The sequence below is a fragment of the Anguilla anguilla genome, chromosome 7, assembly GCF_013347855.1.
Source record: "Anguilla anguilla isolate fAngAng1 chromosome 7, fAngAng1.pri, whole genome shotgun sequence".
Classification (NCBI taxonomy): Eukaryota; Metazoa; Chordata; class Actinopteri; order Anguilliformes; family Anguillidae; genus Anguilla; species Anguilla anguilla.
The window spans coordinates 2,919,729-2,937,858 of record NC_049207.1 but is presented as its reverse complement, the minus strand read 5'-3'; the positions used below and the strand labels follow the sequence as shown (position 1 = coordinate 2,937,858).

Here is an 18,130-nt window from a genome sequence, read left to right as displayed (position 1 = left end):
TGCGAGCGATTTTTGTTTTTCAAAGTTATTTTTATATAATTTTAATTTCATTCGTCCAATATGTTTGATTGACATGCTGTGCCATGAGTATGGGTGGTTGCTTGTCACAGAAGTAGCAGGTGTCTCAGATTCTGTGATTTCCTGTGCTGCGATCAGAAGTTTGACGGCCCCTGTCGACACAGTTCACGCAAGGACCTTCATATACGGGCACAGCTCACCCAGGTCCTGCTTCCCCAGCAGAGGGCGCTGAAGAGCAACGAGAACGAACAACCCCCGCTCGACTGCCCCTCCCGTGGGAACGCGGACGATTACGTCCTCGGCTCGCCCTTGTCATCAGCCGGCCAGGGATCCGGCGTTACAGCGGTCGACCCTCGCACACAGCAGTCCACACACACGCGGCCCAGAGGTATACAGTTTTATTTAGTATAGTCCAGAAAGGCACTAAAATAAAGAGTGGGAAGCTTCATAAGACTGGAGTGCAGAAATAAAAACAGATGTACAGAGATCAAACATACACACAGCACAGATCATACATACGACACACCACTTCACTGCCACATACGGCTAAGTACAGTTTGAGTTTAGGAACTAGAGCCAGAAACAGTTTATTGGTGTATGGTTTGAAATTACAGCATTCCACTATTTTTTTTTTCCATTTCTCATTTTTCCCCAAATGCACCATTTCTTCGAAGTCCCCAAAAGGAATGCAAGCAGAAACATCATCAAACCTTTTCTCATCACAAGAACTCGTTCTCAGTTTTTTTCAAAACCGGCTGGTTCGTGCTTTCTCCTCTTCCTGATTAAAACATAGGCCGTGTCTAAGTGAGCGCACTTGCCTACTACTGAGTATACAAGTCAGATACAAGTTGTACACTCAATAGTAGGCAAGTGTGTTGATTTGGTCAAGGCCTTAGTGTAGGACACTGGAAATAGGCGGGGCCTGCAACTGAAAATATATCGAGTTTTAAGGTGGGCGTGGCCTGCAAAGTGAAATGAAAGGAGAGGAGGGCAGGGAGGCGGGGCCTGCCTGCCTGTGGGGGCCGTGGTGATTGGAGCACTCCCCTGTCCGTCTGGTCTCCCTGTCCAATGAGAGCAGATGGCATGCCTTCTTCCCGCCTACAGGATCACAGCTCCTCCTTGTAGTAGCCCAGCTTGGCGAATGACATCTCCTTCCGCAGCTGCATGACCTCCCAGAACATCTTCTCCGCTAGAGAAGGAAGAGGTCATCACAGGAGAGATCATCACAGGAAGAGAATATCACGAGAGATCATCACAGGAAGGGATCATCACAGGAAGAGAATATAACAGGAAGAAATCAATACAGGAAGAGATCATCATCACACTGTGTGTATATACATGCCTGGGCTTGTCTACGTGCATGTGTGTAATGTATGTGTGTATGTGTGTGTGTGTTTGTGCTGGTGTTTATGTGTGGAGTTATGCATACAAACTGGCTACTGGCCATACAATGTGAAAAACACCCATTAAAGCAACGAAGCACATTCACTGCAGCTTATTAAATAATTCAGATCAATATTCACTTTCTGTGACCCTGCAGCACCTGTAAGAGCAGCGCTAAAAGGTGCGCGGCAGCCATGGGAAAACCATTCAGAACCGCTAAGAAGACGCGCGCGAGCAGGAGTAGCCTCTGAGCGCCGTTACCCTGACCGCAGCGGCACACTTACGATAAAAACCCTTCCCACCGCAATGCATAACCGCAGCGCTTTGAGTTACGAGCTTCCACACGGCAGGAAAATGGACTTGCGCCTGTCCTACAGAATTAACACGGGGCAATTAAAACCCCCCCTGGGATGATTATGGGAGGAAATAACCCCCGCCCCCCCCCCCCAGGAAAGGGCCTGCTGGGATATACTGAGCATGTATGAATCTGCACAATCAGAGCCACTGACTAGGCACTTTCACTGGAGTCAATTTTCAAAGACCCATTTATCATTTTTGAAAGCGGTTTAGTTTCGCTTAGATATGCAAGTTCATTTAAAAAAAATTTAAGGCAATGTAAAAACATGGATCAAATGAGGCACAGAACGTTGGTTTTATTTGCCAAATTGATAAGAGGCTTGCATTGTCAAGGATGGCACAATTATGTAAAAAAGCTTACTTCCACTGTGGTCGTTGATGGTAAGGAATGAAAAAAAGAAGTTTACAAAATAAAGATGAGCACAAAAGCCCTCTGTAACCGAGGTCAGAACATCATCGTTACACCCCTCTCACACCCAAAACCCGGGGGGTTGACACGGGACATTGGACACAATCCATATTCAGCCCATTCACACCACACAGGACAGGTGCTAGCATTAGCTGTAAAAAAAAATCGACGTTCGCAACAATTAGCAAAGTTTCCAATGGTAATGGTCATGCTGTGGATTGTGGGTAGTATTGCTGAAAAAGTGTGCTGTTACCCAAAAAAAAAAAGAATGTTAGCCAATTGGGATCTTCATTAAGGACATGACTTAAACCCAGAAATTTCCCATCCGATGCATAACAAGGCACTGTAACAGGGTAGTGCTTTGATTATAGCAGCACTCTTAATGTTTATCACAGAAGACTCACCATCCTGCTGCTTGACCAGCCCTTGGTGAATGTAGCGGATGTAGGTGAAGAAGTTGCAGACTGAAGTTATCTGTGAAGCAGGGGGAGAAATGAACTCAGAACATTGATGGACAGCAAACATTTACCTCATCAAATCAATGCCTGTACATTAGTGATGTGATTGCCATGTCATGTAATGATGCTACTGTTAATAGTGATGCTTCATTATATAATGGGGTTGTGGACACAGATTCTGCATTTGATAATAGGAATGCAAAACAGGTAAGTAGTGGATGTCAAATCTTTGTTTAATTGAGCTCATTCTTTAATAGACTAGGCAGGCCTTGATTTGCATCTCCCGTGACATGACTCACCCGGTACCGGCAGAAGGGACAGACTCACCCGGTAACGGCAGAAGGGAGAGACTCACCCGGTACCGGCAGAAGGGAGATACTCACCCGGTAACGGCAGAAGGGAGAGACTCACCCGGTACCGGCAGAAGGGAGATACTCACCCGGTACCGGCAGAAGGGACAGACTCACCCGGTACCGGCAGAAGGGACAGACTCACCCGGTACCGGCAGAAGGGAGACACGTAGTAGTAGCTGCTGGAGTCGCCCAACTTGATTCTGTGCTTGCAGGTTTTAGACTGGCCACTGAGGGCACACTTTCTGTGGACAGACAGACAGACAGACAGTGTTGTGGATCTCAACTTTTGGACTTCTACTACACCAGTCAGTTAATTACCCCTTGCTCAGTTGTAACCTGCTCAGCCCATTTTATTTGCTGTGATAGATCCCTTATTACATTTATGCTACATTCCACTCTACCGCTACTTTACACCCGGCCGGCCAGTGGAGGATGGGCTCCCCCTCTACAGCCGGGTTCCTCCAGAGATTTCTTCCCATCGGGGAGTTTTTTTTCTTGCCGCTGGTTCTTCTTCAGGCCTGGCGTTTGCTATTCTGGCGCTCTGTGAAGTGTCTGTGACAGCGTTGCTAAGCGACTAAATGTCTTTTTATTTTTGATGTGAAAAGCGAACTCACTTGGGTCCCCCGCACTCCATGGCGGACGCCCGGACCACGGGCAGCTGCTGGAACCCCACGGGCTCCACGCTCAGCGTGTTCCTCTCCACCGCGTCCAGGATGGCCGACCCCAGCTGCGGGACGGAGAGAGGGCGAGGGCACGAGGGCACGGGGTCACACGCGGAGGTACGGCACACGGTCGCAGAGGGCCGACAGCGCCAAATCCCAGCCGCTTAAGGGGACACTTCACCAAAAACACAAGTCATTCTGTGGAGCTCACTCTGCTGTGTCTGCATAGCGTGGATACTATAATAATAGCACCATCAGCTGTCCCTGCTGACCGCTAACAGCATCGCCGTTCCTCCTGGTTGTCAGGCTCCCAATTCACTCCCATTCATTTCCGACACACACACACACATACACACACCTCGCTCTTGGAGAAGGTGAGGCAGGGGTATATATCCTCTCTGTAAATCCGTTCCAGGAAAGAGCAGCTCCTCTCCAGTGTGGGGTCCTCCCTCCAGGCCTTAAACTCACTAAGCAGCAGCGGGTCCACCTGGAGAAACACATATACACACACACACACACACACACACACACGTGCATCTGGTTAATAATAGTATGTGAATGTGTCAGTGGTGTGTGTCTGCGCAGGGCGGATGTGGTTTGGGGTGTGGCGGGCGGGTCATTGGGTGCGGTGGGCGTGGCTCGGGCAGGGCGGGCGTGGCTCTGGGTGTGGTATTGGGTATATTAGGTTGGGTGTTGGGTGTGGTTCGGGGTGTGGTATTGGGTATATTAGGTTGGGTGTTGGGTGTGGTTCGGGGTGTGGCGGGCGTGGTATTGGGTGCGGTGGGCGTGGCTCGGGCAGGGCGGGCGTGGCTCTGGGTGTGGTATTGGGTATATTAGGTTGGGTGTTGGGTGTGGTATTGGGTACATTAGGTTGGGTGTTGGGCGTGGCTCTGGGTGTGGCGGGTGTGGTATTGGGTATATTAGGTTGGGTGGTGGGCATGGCTCTGGGTGTGGCGGGCATGGCGCGGGCGTGGCACCTCTTTGCAGTCCCGGCCCACGGGCTGAGTGACACTGAGCTCCTGCAGGCCCCCCGCCGCGGCGCTGCTGGTGCTCTTGTTGCGGGCGTGGCTCTTCTTAAAGGGGGCCTTGGGGCCCAGGGGCGGGTCCCGGCAGGGCGAGGTGGGCGAGGTGCAGAGCACCAGCTTCTTCAGGGCGGCCACCTCCGCCTGGAGCACGTCAATCTGCAGACAGTCCCCGAAAACAAACTCGCTATTTACCGCTAGGCCTGAAGGGTCGACTCTCCAAATCTAGCGTTGACACTCAAGCCATCAAAAAAATTGGCAGGACTGTATAAGTGAAGCTAAAATACAAATCAAGGCAAAAGATACTAAAGCCTTAAGATACTGTGGTCCACCAGGAACTCGCTTAGAAGACCCAAGCAAAGACAAGAGTCTGGAACAGGAATATGAACAGAATGAAGTCTAATTTCATAGTACCTTCAGCTAGCATCCTGAATTAAAAGCAGTCTACTAAAACTAGCGTTCTAGTTCTCAAATATTAAAATAGGGAAAATAGAAGCAGCTTCTAAAGAAAGATAATAAGTGCCAACAACCCCTTTAGCTACAACTCTGACATGTCTGACATGGAGCATGACAACATAAAAATGTGTGGAAGTTATTAACCTCAGTGTGAACCAAGAACAGAGCGCTGCACAAACAGACCTCTTCCATTTAGAAACCCGCGTTAGTGGCAGTTATTAGCCTGCGTGCTCTTATGGACCTGCAGCACGTCCTGAAAGGTGCCTTTGATGAAGAGCTGAAGAGCTCTCAGGCTAATCTCGCTGACAGACTGCCAGGCCTAACTCCCTGCATACAAACTGCTGGTTGATGAGAAGCTGAGGGTCACCTATTCCATTAGTGAAAGTGCTGATCGTACAAACAACAGGACTACAACTGTTAGAGGGGTGTGACCTATTGCATTAGCACGAGTGTTGATGGTAGAAACAGCAATACCAGAATGATTAGGGAACCTTGTTCATTAGCACTGGCACTGTACTATTAAAACATAATACAATATATATCCACCATAGAAATAGTGACTACGAGAATGGTGTAAAAAAGCAGTGGTTGAATGAATGCCAGACAGGAAGTTGTGTGCGCTCCCCAGTCCCAGCACCTCCTCACCTTCCCCAGGGCCTCCTTCAGCTGCTTCTCAGCGGTGGCCTGCTTCAGACTGGCCTCCCGCACCATCCTGTGGGCCTCCTGCAGAGAGGCAAGAGCATTCAGACCCTACCCACAATGCACCACGCAGCATCACACCAACAGAACCGTGGCCTGCTTCAGGCTGGCCTCCTGCAGAGAAGCAAGAGAGCTCAGACCCTACCCACAATGCACCACACCTGACAGAATCGTGGCCCGCTTCAGGCTGGCCTCCCGTACCACCCTGTCCGCCATTTTGTGGTCTTTGTTGTCTTTGTAGCAGAGGGCAGCCGGAAACAAGGCCAGTCCAATATTATTTAGAGACGCAGCGCAAGCTGACTCAGCTGACACATTAAGAGCAGAACTGCGGTGACTGTGCAAGACCCTGCTGTGCTAGACTACGACAGACAGATGATCCTGTGTGAGCAACGTTCTCCTCATCATCAGTTCAGCTGTTTCAAGTGTTGACGTGGAAGCACTCCCCTTCATTTTTAGCAGACATCCAGGACACGGGTCGTCAGGGAAATGGCACGGCTGCATTTTTACAATCACTGTCCACCCGACAGCCAATCGCGTGCTGCATTTTTACAATCACTGTCCACCCGACAGCCAATCACGTGCAGTAGTGCCCCTCCATTAATCAGGTCCATTATGTTTAACGGCCTTCTCCTCCCGGGCCGATTTCCCCGGCTCTCAGGGAGAACGTGGACTCGCTTCAGTCCAGAGACGCGGTACCGGAGTGCATCCCAGGTCCCGGTGGAGCGCCTGTCAGCCATTACCCCCCCAACCCGTCCCTTCCCCCCTCCCCCCTCCCCCCTCCCCCCCACCCCTCGACTCCTGCTGATATTTTTCATCAGGCGATACACGAGGACAGCCGAAAGGATGATGCCCCGGCCAAGCCTGTCCTCGCAGGTGATCCACCGAGTGCAAAAACACTGGAATAAAGCCACAGGTGCAGAAATAAGCAGCGAACAGAAAAACGAAATCGGACGGTGTCAGCGTTAAGGCACTCACCCTCTGAGCTTTGGCCAGCTCCTCCTTCAGCCGCTCGTACCCCTTCTCCCTCAGCTCCGTCACCGAGGGACTTCTCAGGTCGCTGCCCAGGCCCACTGGCTCCTCCCCCTCTACGCCGCACAGGGCCCCGCCTTTACAGGACTCCGCCCCCAGCCGGGCGGAGCCACAGGTGGAGAGATGGACCTCCAACCCCGGCACGCTGTAGAGTCACAAGAAAACACACGGCAGCCATGACACCACAATTAGGACTATTATTAACATACCACTGCATGATGTGATATTGACATGATATTCATGTGAAATAATCATATGATACTGTGCATAATTAGTAAATGGAAATAAAAATTAATTTTAGGATTGATAACTGCTTGCTTGCTTGCTTGCTTGCTTTTATTAAAACCATGCGACAGCCTTGCCACCACCATTAGAGGTATTATCACTACACTGCTGAGGGACTGTAATGGTACGATTCTGTAAATAGAAATGCAAATGAATTTAAGTATTGATGTCTGCCGCTTGGTCGCTTTTTTGGTTTTTTAAACCCTCTGTTTTGTCGCCATGTTGACCATGTCAGCATCCAGCAACGTTCTGCAAATTTCAGAAGCCTCAAGCGCTCGTTAGAGCACAATGAATTCTTAATGAACGCAATTTCCATTATGCTTTCAGAGGAAGATTCCAGCAATGCAAACAGCACACCGGAGACAAATAACCATGAAACAATAACTCCACCAGCACCGCCTACATTTTTGTCAGAGGAAAAAGAAAAACATCCACGTGGCACATAACACAACACAACACAACATTTATACATGACATAATGACGAGAACAGGCCATTCAGCCCAAAAATGCATTTGAGAACCCGGCCCTCCACCTCTCCTTGGGAACCCACCTCCCATTGTGGGGCTCCTCCGCGCCCAGGTGCTTGGGGGTGGAGTAGACGGGCTGGGTGGGCAGCTGGTCGGCGCGCAGGGCGTTGGGCCGGCAGTGGGCGGAGTTGAGGGAGGGCGCGCGGTACAGGGCGCTGGGGGCGGCGCTGCGTTTGGGCGTGTGCGCCTCCACCAGGCCGTGAAGGTCGGGGGTCGTGGGCGAAGCCAAGTTCACTTCGTGGAAGCCTTCGAGGGGTTCGCTGGCCATAGCCTTGGGGTCATCATTCATGTCTCTGCAGGGAAGGAGGGGTCGGTGAGCGAGGAGTGGACACAAGTTTCATTTTAGATACTACGCACCTCAAACACCAGGCCATCCTGGTGTAATAAGGTCAATGAGACACTGATAATGCTACATTGTTGGCTAGGTCACCAATCAGGGACGCATTTTTATATTCCAAGCAAAGCATATTGTATGCTGTGCTAACACATCAAATGGCACAGTAATGCAACATCAATAATAACTATAGTGTTCATACGTTAGCTGGGGACCACGCATGCAGCCCTGTAGGGAGCTGGATTATTTAACCGAGATGTGGTTAGTACAGTGAGCACCACTACCAAGTAAGAGACAGGTTATGTGGGGCTGCCTAATCCTGTTCCTGGAGAGCTACTGTCCAATAGATTTCTCACTCCAACCCGAAGAAAGCACACCTCATTCAACAGCTAGAAAATCTCAGTTGCTAATTACTAGAGCTAAAATTAGGGCTGAAATAAAAACACAGAGGATGGCAGATCTCCAGAAACAGGGTTGGCCAGCATTGCGCATTCATTAACATGAATTCAATCATTAACATTAAGACGCAGTTCAGAAGTGAATCTGACAGAGGCCTACCATAACGATGGAAGAGTCGGTCCAGCGAGGCGACGGGAACGCAACCCGAAAGCGCGATCCTGAAGGGGTCTTGAGGCACCGGCCTCCAAGACTCAGCGAAAGATTTAGGTGGCTTTCACATTTCTCCTGACAGAAAACAAAATTGAGAATAAATATCGGGTAAAAAATACAGAATTCACATCTACAAGGTACACCACAAAAAAAGACAGGCGACTGTGTCATCCCCCCCCCCCCAAAAGGAAAAGGTAATAGCCATTTGCAGTACGCGTCTCTGTTAGGCAGTAAAAAAACCTACAGGGCACTGAGCACAGCTGGTGTTAATCAGCCAGAGGTCCCTGTGCAAAGCATTCAACGCTGCTGCATTTACCCGCTGCTGCAGCAAACAATCGGATATCATAAAACAGTAGAACAGCATCATGTTAAACATGAGATCCGACAGAGAGGTAGACCAACCGTAGCCCTACGGTTCAAAGCGGATCTGCGAAGCAACATAGCTTCACGGCGGTCAAAGCACTGAGCAATATGGAAGGTTGTTGATCGAACACAAGAACTCACTCTCTTTGTCATGGTTACGGGACCCTCTGAGACGTAAGCCATGCTTTGTAGGCTCCACCCACCAACGAAAGCCACACCCATTTTCACACACATAAATCACATGACTGGCGGTGTGTTGGGTGCACGGCGGTGTACATCAGGTCAGCCTGAACAGCAGGAAGCCATTGGAAGGGGGCGGGGGGGGCGGGGGGGGGGGGGTTAGGGTTAGGGTTACACAAGACTCCTCCTCTTCGAGCCGGATGCCATGGCAACAGGCAGAGCAGTGTCAATACATCAAGCCCGCCCCTTCGGTCGCACAGCTGCAGTCGTTACCACGTGACCGCGGGCAAAATGGCCGGTAACAGTCACATCGGCTCTCGGCTGAAGAAGCTCCCTCCCTCCTGGCGCTGCGTGATTCTCAAACGCACCGTCGCAGGGACATGGTTCATAACGGAGAGGGTGGGGGTGGCATGCAGGGATTCGCCACTCCAGCGCTGAAAACGGCAGCTTTTGTTCGTAAAAAGGTTACGCACATAAATTTGCGAACAGAGCGGCACGACGTGCGTCTGCCGTGAGTGCAGAGAGAGCTGAGGGCGACTGTCCATCAGCATGCCGTCAAGTCTCGCCGACTCATCATCAAGGCAACAGCAGGAAAATAAAACAAATTAATTGGTCCTGTGGCACCTGAAAGATGATTGGTCACGGAAGGGTGTGGCTGGGTGCAGAGCTAAGACCGCCGCTGACCCCATCCAACCTGACCCTGAAACTTCAGCCACATTGCACACAGGTGAGCTAACCTGGGCCTGCCTGACACCCCCTTAAAAACAGCCCCAGAGAAAAAGAGAAACAGCAAAAACAGACAGCACTGGCTCAGTTTGCTCTAATGCATGCTCATCGGGTGGTTCTGGGAGAGGGACATCAAGAACCCAGCCTCTCTGCATTCAAATTTTATTCTTCTCCCCGAAGGCTGTTCTTTCCCGAAAACAGATTTTCATATTTGTTTTTCTTTTTTGTTCTGCACACAGCTCAGTCTGACACCCATAACATTTCTGTCTTATTTCCATCTTACGTTCCTGCGGTACAGTAATAGGCCCACTTCCTTATTACATAAAGGCAGTTGCACAGAGAACAGGCCAAATGGCTGCCTTCAGAGAACTGCGAAACGTACTTGCCTGCAAGCCACCGTATCACCTCACGGATGCAGTCCCTTCTATGCTGTCAAAGTTCTGTGAAAATCAGCTCCATGTGTACGACGAGGGTAAGAAACAATAACAAAAATATCTTTAGCCCCCAGACCTGTCAAAACTCGCTAGCGTCTTCCAGACAGCTGTTCCAACTTAAACCACACGAGCGAGTGAGGAACTCCTAACGCGACTGGAACCATGAAGACAAGACGGCTTCCACGACTGCTTCTGAGCATCTGAGACGAGCCTTAGCAAGGCACCGCCTCCCATCTCCACACAGAAAGAAAAGAGAGATATAAAAAAAGGGAGGGGGTAACAGAACCTGACATCAAACTGCCCCGGGGCACATACTGATTAGTGTGCACACCCACCCACCAGAGCTCACGGGCAATAAACAGTCTGAGGCCCCGCCCTCTCTGCAGCCTCTTTAACCCTTTAAGGTGTGAGGTCACAAATGCGCGATTAGAATGTTCCTAACTGAACATTCTAATGCTGATGTCACAATCACCGCCGGCGACTGAAAGCAACGGGAGTTCTAGAACTGAATGCTGAAAAAGAGAAGAAGAAAAAAAACATTATGAGACACTGTACTCTTTAAAAGGGTTTTACACAGGCCACACAGACGAGCGCTAAGAGAGTGTGCGTTCAGGAGCGCCGCAGCAGTGGCTGTTCTCAGTCTGCGGAGGGGGAACGGCTCCTCCCAGGCATACTGCGAGGGCAGGGACGGCAGATTTCTCCTCCCTCGCATGGAACACTGCCAAGCTGGTGCCACCTGTCCTGTGAAAAGACAGCGCGCCAGAGACTCCAGGTGGGGGATGGGGGGTGGGGGGTGGGGAGGGGGAGAGTGAATTGGACCGAGGAATTAACTGCCAGGGGAACATTCTCCTTTTTTGGGCAGGCTACATAATAGTCCAGCATACATTGGGTGTAGCCTAACATAAATGTGCCCTATCCACAGAATCAAGCATAGCTTTCAATAAACAAATAAAATAATTAAAGAAGGTATGTTCCAGTGATCAACAGAAGTGCCTACTAAACATTTACACAGAACAAAAATGTGATTTCATACGGTTATTGTTCCAATAACGCAAGGCAAAGGACATAAAAAACATAAAATAGCAGACTGTGGAGCTTTACTGCATCACTGTTGCAATAAAGTCATACCTTAATACTGCGTTTACATGAGGCTTGTAATTTTCACCTGAGCCTGATCAAACCTGACCAGAACTTAAGAGTTCGTTTCATATGGGGTTCAGTTTGGGTTGGGCCCTCCATAGCCGGCCCTTTAAACGTTTAGCAGGAAACCGCGTGAGCGGGATGGCGAGCTAGCCTAAGCTAAGCTAAAGCTACGCGTGTGTCGTAACGGAACCGGTAAGTGACTGCCAGGGCAGTGTGAAGTGAGGCAGCGGCCATTGAAAGGAAAACGCAAGGTCTGGACAAAAAACGTTTACACGCCGTTTGATTGCACTACAGACGATAGCGCCCGGGTTCGTAGAATGCAAAGACAGTGATACCCTGCTTAAGTAGCCTAAGGTAGCCGTTAAACAGGAGCATCAACGTTGCAACAGCACACTGCACAAGCCTGCTGTGGTGCGCCATGCTAACGGTCTTATTGAAGTCGGGTTCAGACCGGATCGGGCTTTCAGAACGCTGCACCACGCGGGCTCCGGCTGAAAAGAATGCGGCCTCATGCAGTGTCGGGTCGGGATGAGATTTTTGGGTCCGTTTCAAGCCCTAGTCAGAGGGTACAGAGGTTACAGATTCTAAGGAGTGAAATCCTCATTGTCAGCTGTCATTGTTTCAGTGGGAAACGCCGAAAGAAACTGTGCAAAGAAGAAATCGATCCAGTTTACCAGCGTGGAATGGCTTCAATGTCTCAAGACTGCAAAGATTATACGCATAGCTCTCTATTTTTCAGTGTCATTTTTACAGGAACGAAAACCTGATTACATAGCGCCAGAGCTGTTGGGTCGATGCTAATAAATAAGGAAGTCCTTCAGTTCCCGTGCGTCCAGTTCCTGGGAGAGCGTGTTTTGACAAACTACTCCTGTAGCCCCCGCTCGGCACCTTAAGATAAAATGACCCAAATAAAAAAGGACACCTCAGCAAATTCAAAGCAGCATCTAATCTTGCATCAATGAAACGGAAGAATGCAGAATTTTTGTACCTTCCTATGTATATATCCCAAGCTCAAAGAACCAGATGCTCAGCCTAACTGCTATGACACCAAGGGCCTGATTCACTAAGGCCTTTAGCATGAGTAAAACCTTTTTAGCCCATGCAAAACTAATAGCACAACCAATGATTGGTGCAAAACAAACTTAGTAAACCAGGCCCCAGCTGCGTAGACACTGACAGGATTTTACTATGATTGAATCCCAGCTTCAGACTAACCAGCAAACAAACTACTAAATTCAGCTCATCTGTGGCGTTCGCTATGTGGCGAGCACTTGACAAAGAGGCCAGGAGAACCGAAGGAGGCCATTTCCTGAGCCATGGGGAAAGTGGTCATCCCGAGCCAAGGAGACCTCCAGAAAGATTTATGTCTTATTGAAAAATGGCTGAAACCCTCCTTTGGATGAAATCCTTTCTAAACCCATCGGTCGCTTGTCAATTCCCATGTGAGGTAACTGCCCTCCACCTCCTCCTCCTCCACCCTTAGTGCCAGTATGATTTCCCCCCTCCCCCTCCCCCCCCCTCCTATCCCAGGCCCAGTTGTAAATAACAGCGGAACCCCCGCGGGCCGGCTCTGCTTCGCCGCGATCGCTCGACGCGCAGCGGTCACATTTACGCATGGGCGGCGTTCCTGCTACGGCCCTGACCTGGCCTTGGTCCATCAGCAGAGCTCCCCTGCCTTGTTTCTGTTCCCTGCACTGGCACACATACACACGTAGAAGTGCTCTCTTGAAACAGAGTTACTTTTTTCTCTTTTTTCCAGGAAAACCACACTTCTCTTGGCGATTTCAGGTCAGACAAGGACAGGCACTACGGTCACCACCCATGGCTCTCAACCTGAGCTGCACTTAACAAGTAATTGACAACATGGGTTGAATCAGCGCTCCTAAAAACCTCTGGCCGACGTCTCTGGCTCAGATCCACTTAGCGTCCCATTGCCAGTCCACGGGCGTTACCTTGCAAACCGAAGCAAAAAAAAAAAGATTTCATAACTCGATTGAGGGGAAAATAAAGTCAGGGAGCAAGACGATAGGGAATAATCCTGTTACGCTGCGTTATCTGTGTGATTCTTCCCAAATAAACAACAGGCAGGCAGGCAGAGGCTCTGCCAAAAAGAGTAAGGTATGACTGCAGTCAGGGGTTAGCCGTGCAGCAACCAATCACAGCAATGCTTAACGGAACCAAAGCAGAGACCGGTCGACAATAACCCGCCACACTGTCTTCATTGAGGAAGATTTAACGATGGAACTATTTCCTAATTGCTTCGTTTTCAACTGAGGCCTGATTTGGATGTGCAGACGGACAACTGACCACACAGCTGGTGCTTAAACCACACCCCGTAGCAATGTAGGGGAAACAATCTACCCCGTAATGGCTCCTAGCAGTTAAAACAGGGTTATGAGGGGCTGTGGGGTATCTACACGATACTGTCGAAACACAACTGGTGGCACAGTGTTTTGCAAACAGTGTTTAGCACTGTTGTTGCCTCACAACCAGGAGGTCCTGGGTTTGAGTCCCCAGCTGGCCTGGATCCTCTCCGTGTGGAGTTGGCGTGTTCTCCCCGTGTTTGTGGGGGGGTTTTCCCCCGGGCACTCCGGGTCTTCGCCCACACATAAAACGTCAGGTTAGGTTAGGTGCACTCCTGCCATTGCCCTTGACCCAAGGCGCTGGCCTCAGAACTGGAGTTGGACCCCGGGCGCTGCACTGTGGCCGCCCACAGCTCCTAAGTAGCTGGGATGGGTCAAAGGCAATGGACAAGTTACCCCAGAGGGTTCGGTAAGTCATACTGTCATACCAAATACTACATCAGAGAATTCCCCGGCTGCACTTACTTAAATGAAATTATTCTCTTCTGATTTGGCACCTAGTGGTCATAATATGACTATCTGTTTGTTTTTACTCCCCTGTGGTCCAGAGGTGGAGAGGTCCAGAGATGGGATTTTCTGTTCAACACGGAAGAGACACGGAATGCACTGTCCCTATGCCGTCACGTTGGAGCCTGCCATCTTAGTTACTATGGAAACAGTACCTTTGGACAGAGTCCCAAATCGTCCATGCCACAAGAGTACCACAAGAGAAGATTTCAGGGCTTGAAGGACACATGATGAATAAGGTGATGGACTTAACTTTATCTGAGAACAGGTGACACCCCTCCCCTCCCCCCCCCAATACTGCATCTTACTCTACAATGCAACTGCCAGAGTTTTGGATCGCTTCCAACCTTCCCAAAATTCAGCAGCCAATATCAGATACGGGGAGTCCTTTTAAAACTGCAGGGACTCCCTGCAAAGTTCAGGATGACTTCAGTGGCCCTGCTGGTGACCCACAGTGCTTCAAGCAGGCTACACCCTCAGTATATGACAAACCTGGGGATAAAATACACACCCAACTCCCAGCTATGGTCAGCCCATTCCCAACATCCTCTGTAGCCTGAGAGGCAAGACCTCAGTCCCGGGGAGACGGGGGTTTCTCTAGTGCTCCACCATGTCGTTTCTGGAATCCTCTTCCAAGAGGCATTAGATGAAAAAAAAACCCTGACTCGCCAGTTTGGTCCTCCGGACAACCAACTATAACAGAAAAAAGGTCAGGCTAGTTCATGATTTAGCAACCCTGTTTTCACCTTAAAAAATTTACCAATCAATTCAGACTAAGGAAGCCGGGTGAGAAGAGATAACTATGTAATCATCTGTGTATCTGATGTGTGTTAAATCTACACTGCTGTGTGCATAGAACCACAGATAACAGCGAAGTACCCTCATTCACATCACCATCCGGGAACACACCCTATTCACGATAACCCTAATAAATAACGAGGCATTCTGCAGCTACTTGGACATGTGCTTTGTAGAATGAAACTAGTCAAGATGTATGGCTACACAACAACAAAAAGGTCATAAAAATAATTATTAGTCATTATATTCAACCAAAGAGGTGCTCGAGTATTCGAAAGTAAATGACTGATTACAAATAACGGATCTGTAATCAGTCGAATAAAGGATTCAGAGAAAAGCAGGGTAGATGTTTAGTCACTGATTGTCTTGTCGCAAACAGTACGCCAACCCGGTATGGATTATTTGTACAATAAAGCCAACACTGGATGCTTCTCAAAAACTATGCAGTGTACGGTTCTGCTAATTCCATAGGGCTGCGTGCGTTTCCCCCGCAGGGCGGGACGCTGGCAATCTACTCGTCCACAACCCGGGTGCAATTCCAAAAGACGGCCTCCATGCGAACCTCGCGATTCATGTTGAATTTCAATCAACAAAACTTGCACAATTCCTGCATGAGCAGATGCTCAGTCCCTGACACGACAATAACGGTTCATATAAGCAGTTCATAAACGTGCGTAAACGGAGGAGCTAAAATGTTGTTTCTGAAATGTCACGCTTTCCGAACATAACAAAGGTATTATTACCAGTTCCGAGATGTAACTGGATTGGAGCAAACAATGCAATCAATTGTTTGCAAACCTCGTGTAACGCATGCGTAGTCAGCCAATTCAATTAGATTAATACCTTTGCAGGAAATATATATATATATGCCACATCTCGTTAGGCTACGGTAGCTGTATCACATCATTATCAAAATTTTACTCACCAACAATCACGGCCAATGTTCTGAATGAAATCATACCCCTAGAAGACTAAGCAATTCATAAACCCGCACGCCCCGAAGGATACCCAGCCTTGTCAGAGGATAATTTGCCTTATAAGCGTATGGTTAGGACTGCTAGGTGGCAGGATGAAAGGACCGTCGGTATCTTACGCTCGTTTTTTTCTCAGCGGCTGCGGAGTCGAACCGGCCTACAAACCGCACATGCGCAAAACACTTCAGTAAGTCACGCGTACTCATTGTAAAATGCATGTCAGCACAGCGTTTCCCTTGAGTTATCATTGTGCACGACCTGAGAATAAACCTGCATTCGCTTCTTATTGAGGAACCATGCTGCACAATTTTCTAGTCTTAAAGAACGCTTGTATGTTATACGTGGTATGTGAAGGTTAGGATCAGCACTGCGCAGGTTACTCCTTAGTTTGATTTGCTCTCCTTAGATGCTGAATATAGACTGCAAGTGGTATATTTTATTTGATTTACATTGACACCAAAATCACCGGCAACGGAATGTCTATAGATTGTAATATTATTTATATCAATCTTGGAGGGTAGACAGGTTTCTGAAAGAAAAAAAAAAGAGATTCAGCAGTGCACATCTTTAGTCATTGGATATTTACTGCATATTTTCAGATGAAAACCCCTTGCTTGAAATGTGCAAGAACAGCATAACAACCGAAACACAGACCTGTGTTCACATTTGGTTCCCTTACCTGTGTGGTTTGCCTAAATTGAACTTAAATTCATTGCTACTATAGACTGGTTTCTGAGTATAAAGACCAAATTAGCCTTTGACTATGAACCATTAGGTCACGTTAACTTCGCACTTTGTTTGAAATGGATGTGCACACAGAGGCCTTGTATCTTTGAAAAACATACATATCCACATGTGTATATGTGCATTGACACTGACCAAGTAATTCCTTACCATTGAATCCATCATTGAGACAAATTAAGTTTTATAGATTAAGTTTTTATGGTTTAAAAACTTGGGAAATGGTTTACAGGATATGAAAAGAACCTCAAAGACTCTAACAATAGACTGTCTATTGTTGAACAGCCATATAGAAATAAGGTTTTGATCGGGACATACAGCATTAGTTCCATGACGTATTTACTGAAGTTTCTGCAAAACAGGCTTTTTTTTATAGCTCAGCTCTGAATAAAATTATCAGCACAGCTAACTTCTAACAAGAGTGAATATAGTGTTGAAAAATCCCCTCTTCAGTGTGTGTTCATTATTACAAAGGTGACCATTACACGTGTTCCTCCTGGAGTCAGAGCTTTGCCTGCTTTCCGACGTCACTGGCAAACCTGCTGCAGACAGATCAGCTGAGAGACTTAAACGTTGGCGCTTCATTCTGGAGGCAAGAAGCTGCAAAACGGCAGGCTAAGCACACTTCTGACACCTGTACACAGTCAGGCACCTTCATATTGGGTATTGTAATAAAACTCTGAAGGGTGGGGAGGGAACTTCAGATGGCTTACAGTGGCTGAGGTGCACACAGACTGTACAGGGCTTAGAGAATGTAGGGCCCAAAGCTTTAAGGGTAAAGATGGCGCTTGGGGAGTTCAGTAACTGAGGACTGCAGGCATGGTGACTGTGTGCAGTCTTTACACTGTTACATTACATTACATTACATTATAGGCATTTAGCAGACGCTCTTATCCAGAGCAACGTACAACAAGTGCATAGGTTCATGATGTAGAGGTGCAAAAGAAACACTAGAGTGAAGTAAGGATCGTAGTGCCAGAAGTGACCACATCGATCAGGACTCCAACCCTGTAGAGTAAGCTTGTTCAGCAAGCAAGAATCCTACCAAGTACAAACTAGCACTGGAATCACATCTAATCACACCTAATCAGACAAAAACAATCCTGCCAGATACACTAACATAATCATATTATCCTAACTAGGTACAGTGAGCTGAACTATAGGCTAGGGAGGGGTGGGGAGAGGTGCAGCCTGAAGAGATGAGTCTTCAGTCTGCGTTTGAAGGTGACCAGTTACACACCTCCTCGTTTGCAACGCTGTCATACCACCGGCCTAATTAAGCCAACGTTCCAGCCTCCA

At 48.6% G+C, this 18,130-nt stretch overlaps 1 protein-coding gene across 4 annotated transcripts; it reads right to left on the bottom strand.

Annotated features, from left to right (window-relative positions):
* Positions 1-400: 400 nt before the first annotated feature.
* LOC118231015 (rab-3A-interacting protein-like) lies at positions 401-16,270 on the bottom strand. 4 transcript variants are annotated; one of them, XM_035424410.1, is made up of 11 exons: positions 16,042-16,270; positions 8,552-8,677; positions 7,683-7,952; positions 6,793-6,991; positions 5,764-5,841; positions 4,618-4,821; positions 3,999-4,127; positions 3,593-3,705; positions 3,121-3,220; positions 2,572-2,641; positions 401-1,207 (listed from the first exon to the last, which is right to left on the bottom strand). In XM_035424410.1, exons 3-11 carry the CDS (start codon positions 7,946-7,948, stop codon positions 1,125-1,127), a joined length of 1,242 nt encoding a protein of 413 aa, XP_035280301.1. In that variant the 5' UTR covers positions 7,949-7,952; positions 8,552-8,677; positions 16,042-16,270; the 3' UTR covers positions 401-1,124. The 4 variants fall into 4 exon arrangements, with proteins under 4 accessions (XP_035280301.1, XP_035280302.1, XP_035280304.1 ...); XM_035424411.1 differs by having other exon boundaries at positions 8,552-8,674; XM_035424413.1 differs by having other exon boundaries at positions 16,210-16,246.
* Positions 16,271-18,130: the final 1,860 nt, after the last annotated feature.

Excerpts from the sequence above, each read along its gene's own strand:
- LOC118231015 (XM_035424410.1), bottom strand. The coding sequence starts at position 7,948 with ATGAATGATGACCCCAAGGCTATGGCCAGCGAACCCCTCGAAGGCTTC. Across the intron at positions 3,706-3,998 it reads TCACCTTCTCCAAGAGCGAG|CTGGGGTCGGCCATCCTGGA; the intron begins GTGTGTGTATGT and ends TCCGTCCCGCAG. Across the intron at positions 2,642-3,120 it reads CTCCCTTCTGCCGGTACCGG|ATAACTTCAGTCTGCAACTT; the intron begins GTGAGTCTGTCC and ends CCTGCTTCACAG.